Raw genomic sequence first — 16,418 nt, forward strand, 5'->3', positions numbered from 1 at the left:
CACTGAAGAACAGGGGAGCAAAAATAAAAAGACCCGCACTCATGGTGGAGATGCTGCAGATGGAGAAGGGTCTCCCGAGTGATCCCACCACACTGCATGTGGTGCCAAGGTGCTACCTGGGCCATACCCATCAGCTTCAGCATGGGTCAGTTGCCCAGATGTGGGTGGCCAGTTTCTTTCAAGGGGGCTGTCTGAGGGGATCCAAGACATCTGTATGAGTCTGGCATCCTGACACATGACCTACAGTTGATGAACCCTCTTCTTGGGCAGCCGCTGAAGATTAAGTAGGACCCCTTGTGAGCATCCACAAAGACACTGAACACTTATGTTTAGCTATTTGAATCTTGCTTGTCCAGATTTCTGCAGAGCAAAGGGATCAATGGGAGATTTAACAGAATCCAGTCATGTAGTCACAGATGGTCTTGCATCTCCCATCATGTTCCTCCAGTGGTCCTCTTTCAACTTGGAGAACTTCAAAACAGTATTTCTCTTTGCGAGGTTTAATTAACAATGTCTTAAATGCCTTCAGGGCTTCTAGTCCCAGAAACCAGCTTCCTTTCAGACTTCGCTGTGCATGTTCTCCACAGAGTGTGTGCTAAAGGAATCAGTAGCTCGTGCTGTCTGCCAGCTTCTCTGTTGGCCCTGCATTTGCTCTTCACTACACTCACTCCTTCAGTACTTACGGGACAGTCACATAAGGAACATGCAACCTACCTTTTTGCTTGTTTTCTCTTGTTTTGCTGACAGCCTGAGGTTAAACAGGGTCTGTGTTGGGACTAGCGCTGTGCAGGTATTGCTCAGCGTGTCCATACACCAGCATTGCACATCATCTCGCTGACATCTCGACACAAGTTACCTCAAAATGTCTCCCAGTGTGGCAGACAAAGTCATCAATAGACACGAACCTTGCAAAAACCTTTACAACTCTGCATCGCCCTCTGGGCCTGCCCCAGAAGTGGGGAAGGACTTGATTGGCTTGAATGGAGGAGTTTCTCTTTGCTCCAGCATCTTCATGTGGCTGGTCAGTTCAGCAGGATGCATGCTGATGAGTTTTGTTTGTTTGAGAACAAATAAACCACCGATGATTTTGTTACGGAGCTTCTCTTTGGTAGCTCTTGTGCATAAAAAGAGAACACAATTTACTTTCCATGTCTGCTTTTTGTGGTAGGAAGGAATTCTTGGTTCTTGGCATTTAAAGGATTTGTGGCTTAAGAAAATTACTTCCTCCTCTCCCTTTCTTTACCAGACTTGTCTAGGAGGATACACTCACTCACAGGTGAACTACTCTTCAAAGCAAAATGGATGTTTTATTCCTGTAGCAAGGCATCTCTTTTACTATGGAGTTAATGATGAGTAATATACGGTGACCTCTGTGTGTGTGTGCTGCAACACATCCTTCAGGTTCAAGTTCCTGCACCTCCTTTCCCTCAGGGAAGCCTTAACTGCTTACTTACCTTGTTCCTGTGTAGAACGATAGTCACCAGGTTGCAACTTTGTGACTCCTAATAGCCTCATAATTCTAATTGCATAATGGTGATGTGTGGTTTCAAATTAGTCATAACTTTGGTGCTGGTTTTAATGAGATCTTCAGCTGTCTTCCCAGAGGGGAAGGCTTTGTTTTCCCAAGTGGCTCTTCCCAGGAGAAATGAATTTCTACTAATAAGGCACAAAAAGGTGAGGTAGTAAGGGGAGTGTCAGTTACAGGGAGAAGGGAAATAGCTGTGAGTCTCTGCTGCTGGAGAGCATTCTGATAATGCCAGAGCCTATGGTGTGCCAGGCATGTGCATGTATAAATAGTTGCATTGGCATGTAGTATCATTGCAGTCATGCTTGCTTTGAGAACAGCTAAATGTAATAGCCTTGTCTCCCATGGCATGGAGGAACGTTGCTCAAAGATACCCTCACGTGACTTCAAACATGTGAAATAATGACACTGGTGTTTAATGGCTGTGACATCAGTTGGTCTGTCCCCTAAGAATTTGTAACTACAGTGGATTTGTTATGTCTGTCAGGTCATAGTGAAGATTGGTTGTTGGATAGAATCATAGAATGGTTTGGCTTGGAAGGGACCTTAAAGGTCATCCAGTTCTAACCCCCTGCCATGGGAAGGGACGCTTCACTTTGAGGGAGGTTCCTCAAAGTCCTGTCCAACCTGGCCTCAAACACTGCCAGGGATGGGGCAGCCACAGCTTCTCTGGGCACCCTGTGCCAGCGCCTCAGCAACCTCACAGTAAAGAACTTCTTCCCTATATCTAATCTAAATCTACCCTCTGTCAGTTTAAAGCCATTACCCATTGTCCTATCACTACTTGCTGTTATAAAAAGTCTGCTATTTCTCTCATCATAGGTACATTTGGAAGGAGGATCTGTTTGACCTGCTGCTGACCAGGAAAAGGGTGTCTACACTGGGGGTGTACTCCAAGGCTAAATCTTAGAGTAGGGATTGAAGATCCAATCCCAGCTGAGGTCTTTCTGGTGAGCTTTTCGCAGCTGAATCACAGGGGTTTAATGCAGGCCTGGTGAATAGGTGTTAATAGTTCAGGCCAGCTTGCAAACAAAATATCTTGACTTTCTTAGGAAAAGTAGCCTTCAATACATGCACCAAACCTTGCAACTCATGCAAGATAACTATAAAGAGTATTTTTGGAGTACCGTGGACTGTCTTTTATAAAACATAAAGGTAGTCTTTAGGCTTCAGTCCACAGACACATTTTGCCTTCCTCTTTGCTATGAATTAAAATACAAGATCTGAAAAATATTAATATGCTTTACTATAGCTTATGTGCATAAGCAATGATTTTCTTTCAAAAGTGATTCTTCCATATTCCCCAGGCTCTCCAGAACCACAGAACTCTTTGTCCATGGCAAGTTTTGCACACTGAATATCTTTTATTAGAGTAGCACATCTGCTTGAAAAAATAAGGCTTTGAGGCTCACAGCCCCTGAGATACTTTCAAGTATACTTCCAGTCTCTCATACGAGACACCATCTCTGCTTTCGGCACCGTCTTGCCTATGCCCTTAGACCATGACAGCAACAAGCACTAGTGTGGTTCTGAACACTGCAGAGTTATTTTGACCACCTGAGGATGACTAAAGCTTCTATCAATCTGACCTTGGGTGGTAACTGACTTGTCTGAAATACAAGTTTGTTGGCAGTGTGGAAAATGATAATTGGCTTTGGTGTATATGATCACCCGTTCACTGGATTTCTAGCAAAGATAAGCTCTAAGGGTTGCTGTCTTTTGCCCATAAGCTCAGCTAAACTGGGTAACTTTCATTCCTTTAATAGCCTTATTCTCTCTTTTGCACAGAAGAAATTCCGTTTTTCAGCAGTCAGTTAATAGCTGGCTCTTAGAGTTGCAGAAGTTGTGTTGTTTTTAGGCTAGATGACAACCCTTCCCCTTCCTGTTTTTCTGCTAGACCAATAAAACTGACCTTATCAAAGGTCACTATCCTTACAGAGTGTTTTCAAGGTAGGTAAAGCACTTGCCTGCATATAAAGTGCTGCAGGATTTGAAACTTGCTTATAAAGCAGAGTATGTTGTCAGTAATGGTTACTTCCATTTCCACTGGTCATAGTGACCCAGCTGCATCAGTACTGCAGAAAAGTTGCTGCCAGTGACCAGTTAGTCTGGGTACCTGCAGCAGGCTTTCCTCTATAGGCTTCCAGCTGTGAAGGATGTGCAGTAAGTGGTGCCTTCTGCTCCTGCCTCATCCAAGCTATTTGCTTTGTTGAGTTGCTTTGATTGTGGTTTTGTTCTGAGATGTCTGTTAGCTCTGGACTGAGAAGCCATTGTCCCCGCAGCATCATTGTGATTCTGCAAAATGGTAGAGCTGGAGAAGATCTCTTGGTGGTTGGCAGGTCCCATCAGCAGTGTGATAGACATTTACTGCGGATTTGCCTGTAGGATTTGAATATGCCTGTACATAATGCGTAGGTTTCAACTGGCATAGCTAAGGTGTGATTATATAAAGTGACAGTTGTTCTAAGATTGGATTGTACTAATTTTTTTGGTGTGAAGTAAATACAATTAAGTGAACCTGGAATAGGCCTTACTTAAACAACACAAACCAGTTTCACCGCAGACCATTGTTTTCACATACAGTCTGAACTGACCAGGTTTAAAATGAATTTAAATCTGTGCATTCTGCTCATTTAGGCAGCACCTGCTCTGTGAATGGGAAGTCTTTCTCCTGCTGAAGGCAGAAAAAGTCCTTCAGACCACTTACTGGTCTACTTCAATTAGTTGTTGGAAAAATACCGTGTGGGTTTAGGTACTGTCAAAGCAAGCCGTGGGCCATATTTGTCCTGCAGACATGAAGTTTTCTACCTTTGCTGCCCTTCCAGCATGACCTTGAGTCAGTGTTGGTTCCAGGCTGGCCAGGGACTCCTGTGACTTGGCTGTGATGGTAGAGCAGTCAAACCCAAGTGCTGCTTTTCTGAAAAGAGCTTTCTGTACCAGAAGTTTGCCTCCCATGCTTAGAGTTGGCCAAGAGCTGATGCCAGTCTTGTGAAGTTATGGTGCAGCAGTGGGGTCCATAATTGGGGTGAAAGTAACCAAAATCACACCTTAACATTTAGTAGGCGTAAAAGAGAAGTAGACAATCCAAAGATATGCATAATAAATAACTGATTTTCAGCCTGGCTTTCTTATTAGTCAGTCCCATGAAAAGTTCCTCTGGCCAAATGTTGTTTGTGCTTCAGAACTGTCTGCTTGAGCAATGAGTAACACTATTTAGAGGTTATTTACTTCCAAAATATTGTTTTCATGCTGCTGTCACAGGCCAGCTTAGAAAGAGAGCAAGGCCCATTGAACAAGCAAGCTGCTGATCGAGTTCACTGTTAATACATTCTTAAATGGTTAATTTAACTGCTGATAGATCCAGCTCATAAACTAGTGCAATGTATGGATGCAGCTACACAGATGCAACACAGATGAGGTTTTGCAGTAATGATGGGCCATCTGATGCATTCCTAAAGGAAAGAGAGACTGAAGAGTGAATTGCCATGTGTGAGAGACTGGACATCTAATCCAGCTAAACTGTAATGATCCGTTATGGGCCTGCTCAGCTTAAAAGACCCAAGAAACACAACCATTTGAAGAGTTGATCAAAATGCTTGGTGAGCATGCTCTGTTGATGGCAGTATTTCCTGTTCTTCCCCACTGTTTTGAGCTGCATTATAGAGACTTAGGAGCTATCAGTCTCAGGATGTTAACTGTTAATTTTATTTTTGGCTCTATCTGTGCTTCGTCTTTCCCAGCCATCTCCCCAGACGCACCTCAGGAGACTGGGGCTTCTAATTCTGTGGTTATGACCAAGACTATTGCTTTTGGTCGACTTTCCTCTCTGGGGACAAGGCCAAGCGGCCACACTTCCTGTGTGGATGCTGGGACCAGGTGGCACGTCAAAAAATAGCTGTTTTGGTAGAATAAAGGAAATCTGCGGCAAGAAGAAAATCAAGTTAAATACGTAGTGCTAAGTAAGAGTAATGCAAGCAGCAGAGAAGATTCATATCATAAGTTAAGAGTTCAAAATGAGCAAAACAAGAGAAATTTCCAGCACAAGAGACTGAAGATGCTTCAGGGGGTGAGTCACGAAAGGGTCAGGTGATGACAGCCTCTGCACTTGAGAGACCGAGAAAGAAATGTTGCAGTAAGACTGCGCAGCATCCCCTGACTTCAGCACTGCTTACTCAGCAGCAGAGATAGAGCTTCCATCAGCCCTTCTTTTCCTGTGATAAGTAAAAATCGGTTATTGCAGAGAGATAGAATGCAATGAAATATTTAACTCCTGTAAGAAACATGATTTTTTTTAAGAGCATAAAACATACCTTCTTTGAACATAAGCCCTCCTTCAGAAGCAGCATTTAAGATTTGTCTTGGGATTTTAGTCAGTGTTCTGAAATGCTGATACTTTAGTCTCTATTTACAAATCTCTGCTTTTTGGTTTGTAATCCAGTTTGTAAAACTAAAAGCTGTCTGAGATACTGTTTAACTGGCATCATACAAAAATATCTCAGGGTGGGTTGTCTGTGTGATTTTATTTTGCTGGTTCTCGTTGGGGTATCCGGTAAGATCTGTTCATGGTTTGTATGTGTACAACATGTGCATCTTTGCTTGTCACTTCTGTAACAGAGCAGAACTTTGATTTGGGAAGCACTCAGGTATTATGTAAGCAAGTGGTTTTAGGCTGGAAATTACTTGCTGCTTTCCCTTTGTTTTCAAATGTAATTTTACTGCCAATGGTATGCCTTATTTGTGTTAAGTATCAGTAAAAACTCTGGTGCCTATCCGGTATTTCACATGTTGAGTATGGCTGTAGTTGAAAGATGATTGAATTTGCCATACTGCCAAGGCTGCTGCTTCTGAAATCAGTTTCTCCTAGCTTGAGTTCTCTGGAGCAAGCACGCTTACTGGGACTTTACCTTGGCGTTCACCAGTACTTCCCTTCAAAGGCTGCCTCACTTCTTTGTTGACCTTCTGAAAATGCCCTAGCAACAAAACCTGCAATTGTTTATGCTACAAAATAATTTTGTGTAGTTTAAGCTATTTATTATTCACCTTTATATTTGGGAAGAGTAGCACAGGCAGGCTCACGTGGCAGACCAGCTTGACAGGCTGCCTGGAGAACACAGGAACCAGAGCTGCAGGAGAGTTTTGAGTGGTCCCCAGGTTATCTGCAGAAGCTATGGCAAGCATCAGGCCCGAGTAATAAATAATTGCCATTTACTGTTCCTTCAGTGTTTTGACCCACAGTTACCATTCTCTAGGCATTGCCCAAAAGCCCAAGCTATCACTGTACAGAAAATACTGTTGGTATTTTCTAATGCAAGAAACATTTTCTTGCATTAGAACCAATGTGCACTGAAAGTGCAGAAATCTTTTGGTTGAGCATATGTCTGCAATTTGAGACTGAAAAGAAAAAAGGGAAAAGAGGAAAGTGAAAAAACATCTGATGCTCTCTCCTACTGTGAACAGATTTCTTAGTGCTTCTTCCTTGTTCATCTTCAGGCTTTTGGAGGTTTCAGACAGGCTTGGTGTGTGAGTCATACTGCTGTCCAGCAGTATGGTATTAACTTGAGGAAATTCAGAGCATGGTATACTGGCACTGTAATTGGAAATTTGTGACCCACCCCTGACACTGTAATCCATGTGAGGTATTTATTTAGTAGGGAGAAGGAAGTTTGTGTGTTTGATTAACTCTGATTCTGGGGCTCCTCTGAAATGAATGAAAATTTCTTTGATTTTGTTTGGGTTTTTTTTGTGGTTTTTTTTGTTTGTTTGTTTTTTTTGTTTTTTGTTTTAAATAGACCCAATACATTCTTTGATAAACCAGGTCTCAGCAGGCAGGAAACCTGCAGCACCAGGGAATGAATGGTTGAGTGAGGAAAAATTGTAATGTAGTGTTTGAAAAGGAGCTGTCTTATACCTGGCGGCCATAGGCAAGCATTTGGCAACCAAATGTAGTGAAATCTTGTGAGGAAAGAGTAGTTAACTGAACATCTTGGCAGCAGTGGCTAGAAGTCAGAATTCCAAGTGCAGCCACAAGAGCATGATTTTTGGCAGTGCATTTCTACGGAGCCTTGTGGTTGGAGGAAAGGTGTGTGAATTCTGTCAGAGGTTCAGAAAGCTCTTAAAAGCAATTTAGACAGCGTGCTTGTTTCCTGCTCTGCAGCAAAGTGATTCTGGTGCTACTGTAATGTAACGCTGATGAAACCAGTACCTCCAGCCTGGAAAGTGAGATGGATTTGCTCAAGGGGTACTTTATTTTGTGGACTTCACTTGTCTGCAGACACCTGAGTGCTGTGCTGAGTTTAGATGAAAATGCTGATGTCTTTCATGCTCTTCCCACTTGTGATGAGCAGACCCTTATGGGGATTTGCTGAAAACGAGGCAGATAACCAGCAGGGTAGATGAAAGAAGGAAGGATGCTTTGTGACCTGTGCAGGCTAGAGTTAGTCCTCACCATCCTGTTCCTGGACAGTGAGGGACAGAAAGGAACTCATTACCCCAGGTATTAAACTGGACCAGAGGAAGTACAAGGCATCCTCTTACACTGAGGCTGAGTTACTCTGGATTGACTGGAAGTCCCTGCTTGAGGAACAGCATTTGAATAGGACTTCCCCCCCTGCCCCGTCAACAAGAGCAGTACTTCTGTGATGGCAATGTACCCAATTCCTGTATGTGCCGGGTGATGTTACGATGTGGTCAGTTTGGCATCACAGAATGGTTCATTTTATATGTATAAATGTATGCTAGCTATATATAGTTTTCTACAGGCTGTAGGTTAAAATTCTTCTTTTACAAGTGCTAATGCAAGCAAAATGTAAAATTCAAGAAAGCTCTTTTAAGTATTTAGAGACTTAATTGTGATCTCTCCCTGTCTTGGTCTCATCAAAGCTCTGAATGAAAGCTTCATTTGATACTGATGATGGGAACAACTTTGAAAGTGCAGCTGAGGGCTTTGTGACTGGATAGGACTTTCAGTCATCGCCACGGTCTAAAAATACATCACTCTTCCCCATTAAAACTTGAAGGTGGTCCTTTAGTTATATGTTCAGAAATAACCCAAGGTAGGTGGATGGATAATTCTTGAACCTAAGATTGACATTTGTTGCTTGAGGGTAAACCCAGGCCACATGGAATCAGTGAGCAATCCAGAGCAGACAAGAACATTTCACAGGCCACTGCCCAGCAATGAGTGAAACAATGAAATTTCAGTGCAACTAAACACAGCTACTAATGAAGTGGCAGGGAGGGCTCCCATTGTTTGTGCTGTTCCTATGGCAAGTTGTCATGGATTTGTTCGTGGTATTGCTTCAGTTTTCATCTTTCAGTTTGAGAAGGTAGGGGTGAAGTTAGTTCCTCTATTAAGAGCAGTCCATTTACAGGATAAAGGGGTATTCCCCTAGTAATATTAAATAATCTGTTTTAATTTGGATCTTAAAATATAAAATAAAATCTAAAATATGAAATATAATAGTAGTATTTATCTATTATCCTTACAAAGAACACTGCAGTTTATCTATTATCTGTAAGAAAAAAACCTGCAGTACTTGTGTTTGGCTTCTCCCTCCCTGTTCTTCTTTTTAGGCTACAGGAGGCATGGCAACTCATTCTATGTAATCTTTTTTGCATTTGGGTGGTGGTTGTTGGCAGTTGTGGAGCTGTTCCCTGGCAGTTTTGTTCATTATGCAATTAAAACCATCAAAAAGCTATACTGCAAGCAGCAGGTGTTACGTTAAGTATATGCAACTAGTAGTAATAATAAAAGTCATCTTCAGGCTGATAATAGTTCAGAAGCAGAACAAAAACTTACTCGGAGCAATGAGGTTTTCCCCCAGTCACAGCAGAAAGTGTTTTATCAAAGCTACAGATCTACCACTGCCTGTTCTGATTCTGTTTCCCAGCATTGGTTCATTTCTGTTAGTGATTTATTTTTCTTATGAGTAAAAAGCAACCTTCTGTTTGTCTTCAGAAGGCAGCCTCTCTCCATCACTGCTGTTTCGGGTAGGGTTTGTCTAAAGATAAAAAGGCAGCTGAACTGTTCTGCTTTTCTGGTTTCTACATGTGTGAAGTCCCAGAATGCATGCCTTGCTACCAGACAGAATACCGCATTCAGTATGTTTTTGAGTGACTGCAGCATGACTGGTGCAATTTTGGAGTTGCTGGAATCAGTGGAAAAGGCAGCTTTAGTGGGCTTGCATTTCCTTTCAAATTACTTGATGAAAAAATGATGTATTTCAATTATTTTGGGAAGGTTGTTGGTGCTGAAATATTCATTTTAGTCATTAAATATTTAAAATTGTGATGGCTGTTTGGAGTTTAAACTGTTCTTTCTAACCTGCACCAGCATATAACTCGTTCATTAGAAGAACAGACGACAAGATGAAATGTGTTATTTCAGCCCTGTTATTCACTGACAGTGTCAGGATTGAAGTATTTTGGGCTTGCATAATTTCTTACTTAAAGCTGCTAAGAGGCAGGAGAGAAAGAGCCTGCACAATCTAATAAAGGTATATAACTGGAAAAAATACATCGAATTGCCATTTAAAATAACACCATCACAACACATTCAGCTAGAGCAGAAAAGAAATCCCAAACCAAAACTGTGTCGGTTTACAACTGCACCCCAGTTACACATAAATGCAGTGAGTAAACTAAAAAAGACAATTTAATAGGAGTGTGGGCTTTTTTGCTATTCCTCTGTGCTTTTATCAGTGCCATCCCAGTTATAGAAATGAAATGGTGGCTTTATGAAGATAGGAACTGTACTGATGGCAGTCCTTAGGATGTGGAGTGCTGTGTTATGGACATCTCTATTTGGAGACAGAGCATCCCATTTTATGTAACTGCTCCTAGAGAAATCTGACAAAGATGTGTTTGTTCCAAAATAATTTCCTGGTCAAATGAATATATGTGTGCTTATCTTTGTGCTCTGCTTTATTAAAATAGGTGAAGTTGGAATTTGAAAGCTCGGCATTTGTAAGAGGCATTGGGCAGGGGTTGGGTGTCCAGGAGTCCTCAGCTGGGTTTGACCTGGATGTATAGTTCTATAATAACAAGAGAGGCTCCAAGCTGTGTATTGCTAAACCTTAGCAAACCACCTCCAAAAAACATAGCCATGAGTCTTGCCTGGTCACATGTGAACAGTTTGCAGCCATCTGGCAACAGCCTAAGAAAGCTGCAGATTCACCTTTTCCAGCACAGGGCGCCTGCCTGGGGTGATGTACAGAGGGATTTTGCTCAGTTTCTCCTGCTCGAGTGGCCTCCATCCTTACCATGGCACTAGTGTAGGGAGTTGTGTGAAGGAGGGATCCTGTGTGAGTGCTCTCGGTTTGGGAGGAGGAGGCCAACTTTTAACAGGAGGCAATGGGGTGTGTTTATAGCTCAAGGTAGGTGTTAGCTGGCAGTGGCTGGATGGCATGTGGGAGAAGTAAAGGGGAGAGGCAAACTGCAGATCTTTCGCATGGCAGTTGTTTTTAGGCAAGCAGTGTGTATGTAAGTGTCGTGGTTTAAACCCAACCGCGCAGCTCGTTCTCTCACTCTCCCCCCTTCTTTCCCTCCCTCTGCTCCTGGAGGGATGGAGAGGAGAATCAAAAAGAATGCAACTCCCACAGGTTGAGGTAAGAACAGTTTAGTAACTAAGGTATAACACAAATCACTGCTGCTAACACCAATAATAATAATGATAAAGGAAATAACAAGAGGAAAGAATACAACACCTCAACACCAACCGACCGATAACTCACCCCACTCCCCCCAGCCGAGCACCGACTGATAACCTCCTCCAACCCTGCAGTCCTCGCCCTTCTGGGTAACTCCCCGTTACATCCTGGGCATGACGTGCTGTGGTATGGAATACCTCTTCGGTCAGTTTGGGTCAGGTGTCCTGTCTCTGCTTCCTCCCGGCCTCCCCTCCTCCCTGGCAGAGCATGAGGCTCAGAAAGTCCTTGGCCAGACCAAGCATTTGAGCAGCAACTAAAAACATCGGGGTTATCAGCGCTGTTCCTAGGCCAAAAATCAAAAACACAGCCTTGCACCAGCCACCAAGGAGGAGAAAAATAACTGCTATGCTGAACCCAGGACAGTAAGCTAGCAAGTGAATAAAGCTCTCCTGCTCCTCCTGCGTGAGTGCCTGTCCAGAGCACACCAGCTGGTTTGTGGGACTGCAGAGGTGGTTAAAAATTCATTGGGATTTCCAGTGAAAGAGGAGACTTAAAACATAGGTTAATGGTGGGGTTTTTTTATTTGTCGTGGCTATGCACTTCCCTACGCTGAGGTTTGAAAACCACACATGCCATGAAATGTAGCCTGAGTTTTAGCTAGCCTGCAGGATCCAAACAGTTTGTCTCTCTACTTACCTCCGTTTCAGGGAAACGGTTGAGAGGGGCTCTTGATTCTGCTGACTCAGATGTTCCAGTGTCTCTGGACCTTGGCCACAGTCACACAGACCTGTGCCTGGGAACAAGGTGCAGGCAGCGCTGCCTGGGCTGTGTCTGCACCGGGGATGCTGGCTGTGTGGAGCTCTTGGGAGGTGGGTGCAAGCTGAGCCCCAGGGCAGCTCTCAGAGCAATGGAAAGAAGCACTGACCTCCAGAGATGGGCAGGCATCACTGGGCTTTCGTGTATGACAGAGATCCTCAGAAGGGGACGAACCCAGTGCTTCTAAAATGGGATATTTTTAATGAAGGAACTCTAGATATAATTAATGCAAACATGTTTTCATGGTGTGTATGCCACTTTCTGCTCTTTACTAATGTCTAGTGAAAGTACTAACGACCTCCAAATAACCACTGAATGCCAGTCTCATGTCTGTTTAATTTTTTTTTTTTTTCAGATTAATATTTTGATACAAACCAGTGAAGATGACACCAAAACACGAGAAACAAGTAAGTCATGTCTAAGCTTTAATAAAAAGGATTCTAGATTGGTGGCGGTGGACTGAATTTCACTAAGGATCACGCACCTTTAATTGCGAGGGTACAGAATGTTCTGGAGTGGTGCAGTGACAGTTTCGTCTGTTAAAGGTTGATGGAAGAATCAAATATTCACTGAATCAGACATAAGGCAAGTAAGTGACTGTACATAAGAGACTTGGATACTGAGACAGGGGAGAAGAATTTGGATTTCGCTATTCTCTCCATCAGTCTTGTAGGACATAATGGTTGGAGCTGGGTCTGAACTCTGATTACCAGATTCATGGACCACAAGAATCACACTTGCAGATTCACTTTTGCTCAGTCCCAATGAGCATTAAAAGTTGCAACAGATTATTTTGTCCCAGTCATAGCAGACTCGGTACTCAGCATGTGTGAAGATGCCAACATTCCCAGCATGAAAAGCCCCATGTTCTTTGTGGTTGATCCTTTTGGTAATAGGCAGCCTCATGAGAAGTTGGTTTTTTTCAGAAGCTTGTGGAAAATGACTCCTTGGGGGTTATTGACTAATCATATGTGTAACCGTGGCACCATGGAGCATGAGGTTATCACCTGATATGGTCCTGGGCACAGAGATTTGAATTAAAATACAGCTGGAATGATTGATGCAAATAATCATCCAGTGTGAAATTATTTTTGCCCTCCTGCTTGTGGTAGATTTCCCCCCCCCCCCCCATATTAAAAATAGATGTTTCCATGTCAGATTTCCTGTTTTCCTAATAGGAAAATGTTAAAAGTAGACTTCTCAGAAACACAGGTTTTATGGTTAAATTCGTGTAGTATAGCTTCTGGCTTATTCTTGTCTCTGAGCAATCCCTTGCATTGTGTCAACCCTAATGATTTTATGATTCTATTTCAAGAGGAGAAGGAGGTGCTGGGGGAAAGATAAAGGCTTCTTCTTGTGTTTGCTTCAGCTGCTTTTATGGTGTATTCTTAGAATGGTAGAATGGCTTGGGTTGGAAGGGACCTTAAAGATCATCTACTTCCTACACCCCTGCTATGGGCAGGGACACCTTACAGTAGAGCAGGTTGCTCCATACCCCGTTCAAGCTGGCCTTGAACACTGCCAGGGATGGGGCAGCCACAGCTTCTCTGGGCACCCTGTGCAGTGTCTCAGCACCTTCATAGTAAAGAATGTTTTCATGATATCTCCCCTCTGTGAGTTTAAAGCCATTCCCCACTGTCCTGTCCCTACATGCCCTTGTGAAAAGTTCCTCTCCAGATTTCTTGAAGGCCACGTTTAGTCATTGGAAGGTTTCTGTAAGGTCCCACAAAGCTGTCCCGTCTCCAGGCTAAACAAAACAAGCCCAGGTTTCTCATCCTGTCTTTCTTTTGAGGCAAATCCAAATGGGAACATTTCAGTTTTCAGTGCTTGCCTCTACGTGACCTCAGTGCTGCCCTTTTCCTCTGCTGTCAGCACTCGTGTTCTTTGCACAGGGCTGTAGCCATAAGGGAGTAGGTGTAAACCAGGCTTGGGGGTCACTTTGGCCATTTTGTCATTTATGTGTGACCCAGCTACTTGGACTGCTCCAGGCCTTTAGGACAGGGTATGAAAAGGCTGCAAGTGCCATGTCTAAACTGGCTGGTTTAGCCAGGTATTAAAAGGCACATCCAGCCAGAGAAGCTGCTCTGCTGATTCATGCTTGTTAAGTAGTTACAGCTACTTTTTGTAGAAGTTACAACTACTTTTGGGGCAGATTTGAAGTTCTTCATGAGCGTGTTTGGGCCAGCATGGCTGCTGGGATTCATATCAAATCTATTGCATTAGAAGTTTGGGTAGGAAGTGTTTTGCTTATGAACGTGTTATGCTTATCTTCCAGTTTCCAAGAGGAAGGAATAAATGGAGATACCACTTTTTCCGGTAGATCTATGTTGAACCTGTGTTGTGTCCAGTACAATAGGCCTCTACTACCAAGCTTGGACACTTTGAACTGTCAGCAGCATGTTCTGCTTTTGAGGGAATTGTTTGGTCAATCATTATGGAACATGTATCATTCTTGAATGCATGACAGGCATGCAGGTATTGTGCCCCTCAAAAAACAAAACCAAACCACCTCCAAACGCCCCAAATGGGAAGTATAAGTAATGTGGCAAAATAGCTAGATCCGTAACTCTGGGAGAACCATGCAGAACTGGGTGGGGGAAGATGACACCTTGAAAAGGACTGCAGCTGATGAAATAAGAAGTCCCTGGAACCTTGGCTATCTTCAGGCTTTGCTTCTCAAGTTGTACAGCTACCCTGCAGAGCAGTCTTGTAACAAAAGGTTAAGTTAGTCTTCATGTGGACTGTGGGAGGAAGAGGTCAGTCTCACCTCCTCTACGTGAGTGGTGCATTACTTGAAGATAGACATGCCTATTGAGAGTATCCTAGTTTTTATGGGAAGATGGGGAGAAAGGCACTTACTACCCCAGAATGCTGTAATCCGGTGACAGTGACCAGTGAACACGGGATGGACTGAGCATAGAACAACAGCCTAGCTCTGTTTGGGCCCTAATGTAGCTTATATGTAATATTTGCCTTCACAAGCTTATTCTTATAGGGATGGGGAGGCATAAATACCTTTTCTGGTAGTGTATCTGCATCTATACTGGGCAGTTGCAGCTGCTTTGATTAAATCAGTACTGTTGTCCCAGTGGGGTCTTGTATCCTGCAGAAGGCTTTAAAAGGTTAAAAGAAGAGGCATAGTCTATGTATGCAATGCCACTGTTTCAGAGCAGAGAAACTGTAATGGGAATTGGGATTAATGCTTCCTGGATTCAAGATGTTTATTAGAGGAAGTAACCACAGATCTTGAGAAAGGCTGTACATTTTTGGGGTTGTTTTCTAATTGCTTAATGTTTATCTTGCTTCATTCTGAACTCAGTATTCTTTGGTAAATGAAGGAGGGGGGAGGGAGAGAACTACCCAGTCTGCTGCTGAAATCCTGGTGTTTCGAACTGGAGCTGACGATGACTGTGCATGAGGAATGCAATTTGCTGAGGTGCTCTGCTGTACCATGAACTGCTTTGGCTGTTAGCTCAGTGATATGCTGCCTGGACACCTGCCTGCCATAGTGTGTACAGCAGCTACCTTTTCCTCTATAGCTAGAGTCTGAAGGGTGCTTGACTTCCTTAGTATTGAAACTGGTGACCATTTAACTGGAAATTAAAAATGTAGAGGTTTTTGTGTGTATCATCTGGTCTGGAATGATTGGTAAGATAACCCATAGCTGACCCACAGCACATCCAATAGCACCTTTTAACCGTAATACTTTGGTATAACAGATGTTGAAAGAAGCATTTTACTTCTAAGATTATTTTGATTCTGTGCGAAGGGGAGAGGGTTATAGGAGGCTACTTGGAAATGAAGTGATTTGGGGAACCTGAAGAAAAGGAAATGCAATGAGGAGTCAGGATGGCAGTAGATAAAAGGAAGGGGACTGAGGTTAGGTTATTGTTGTGGTTTAAACCCAACCACAAACCTCGTTCACTCACTCCCCCCGCCTTCTTGCCCTCCCCCTGCTCCTGGAGGGACGGAGAGGAGAATCGAAAAGAATGCAACTCCCACGGGTTGAGATAAGAACAGTTTAGTAACTAAGGTATAACACAGATCACTGCTGCTACCACCAATTATAATAATGATAAAGGAAATAACAAGAGGAAAGAATACAACACCTCAGCACCAGCCGACCGATAACTCACCCCACTCCCCCCAGCTGAGCACCAACCGATAACTCGTCCAACCCTGCAGTGAACCAGCCCTTCCAGGTAACTCCCCGTTACACCCTGGGCATGACGTGCTGTGGTATGGAATACCTCCGGTCAGTTTGGGTCAGGTGTCCTGTCTCTGCTTCCTCCCAGCCTCCCCTCCTCCCTGGCAGAGCATGAGGCTCAGAAAGTCCTTGGTCAGACCAAACATTTGAGCAGCAACTAAAAACATCGGGGTTATCAGCACTGTTCCCAGGCCAAAAAAAACAAACCACAGCACTGCACCAG

The 16,418-nt window shown here is 43.4% G+C and overlaps 1 protein-coding gene across 2 annotated transcripts in view; it reads left to right on the forward strand.

Moving 5' to 3' along the window:
• The window catches only part of SNX10 (sorting nexin 10), a 48,422-nt gene that overhangs the window by 14,040 nt on the left and 17,964 nt on the right, over positions 1-16,418 (forward strand). Inside the window, exons 1-2 of one of the 2 annotated variants that reach the window (XM_065665919.1) lie at positions 11,952-12,041; positions 12,344-12,395. In XM_065665919.1, the coding sequence (XP_065521991.1) occupies positions 12,372-12,395 (24 nt within the window). In that variant the 5' untranslated portion in view covers positions 11,952-12,041; positions 12,344-12,371. Of the gene's footprint in view, positions 1-11,951; positions 12,042-12,342; positions 12,396-16,418 lie in introns of those variants that run through there. The other variant, XM_065665920.1, reaches the window with a different exon arrangement.

Source organism: Lathamus discolor, chromosome 2, assembly GCF_037157495.1.
Source record: "Lathamus discolor isolate bLatDis1 chromosome 2, bLatDis1.hap1, whole genome shotgun sequence".
NCBI classification, from domain to species: domain Eukaryota; kingdom Metazoa; phylum Chordata; class Aves; order Psittaciformes; family Psittacidae; genus Lathamus; species Lathamus discolor.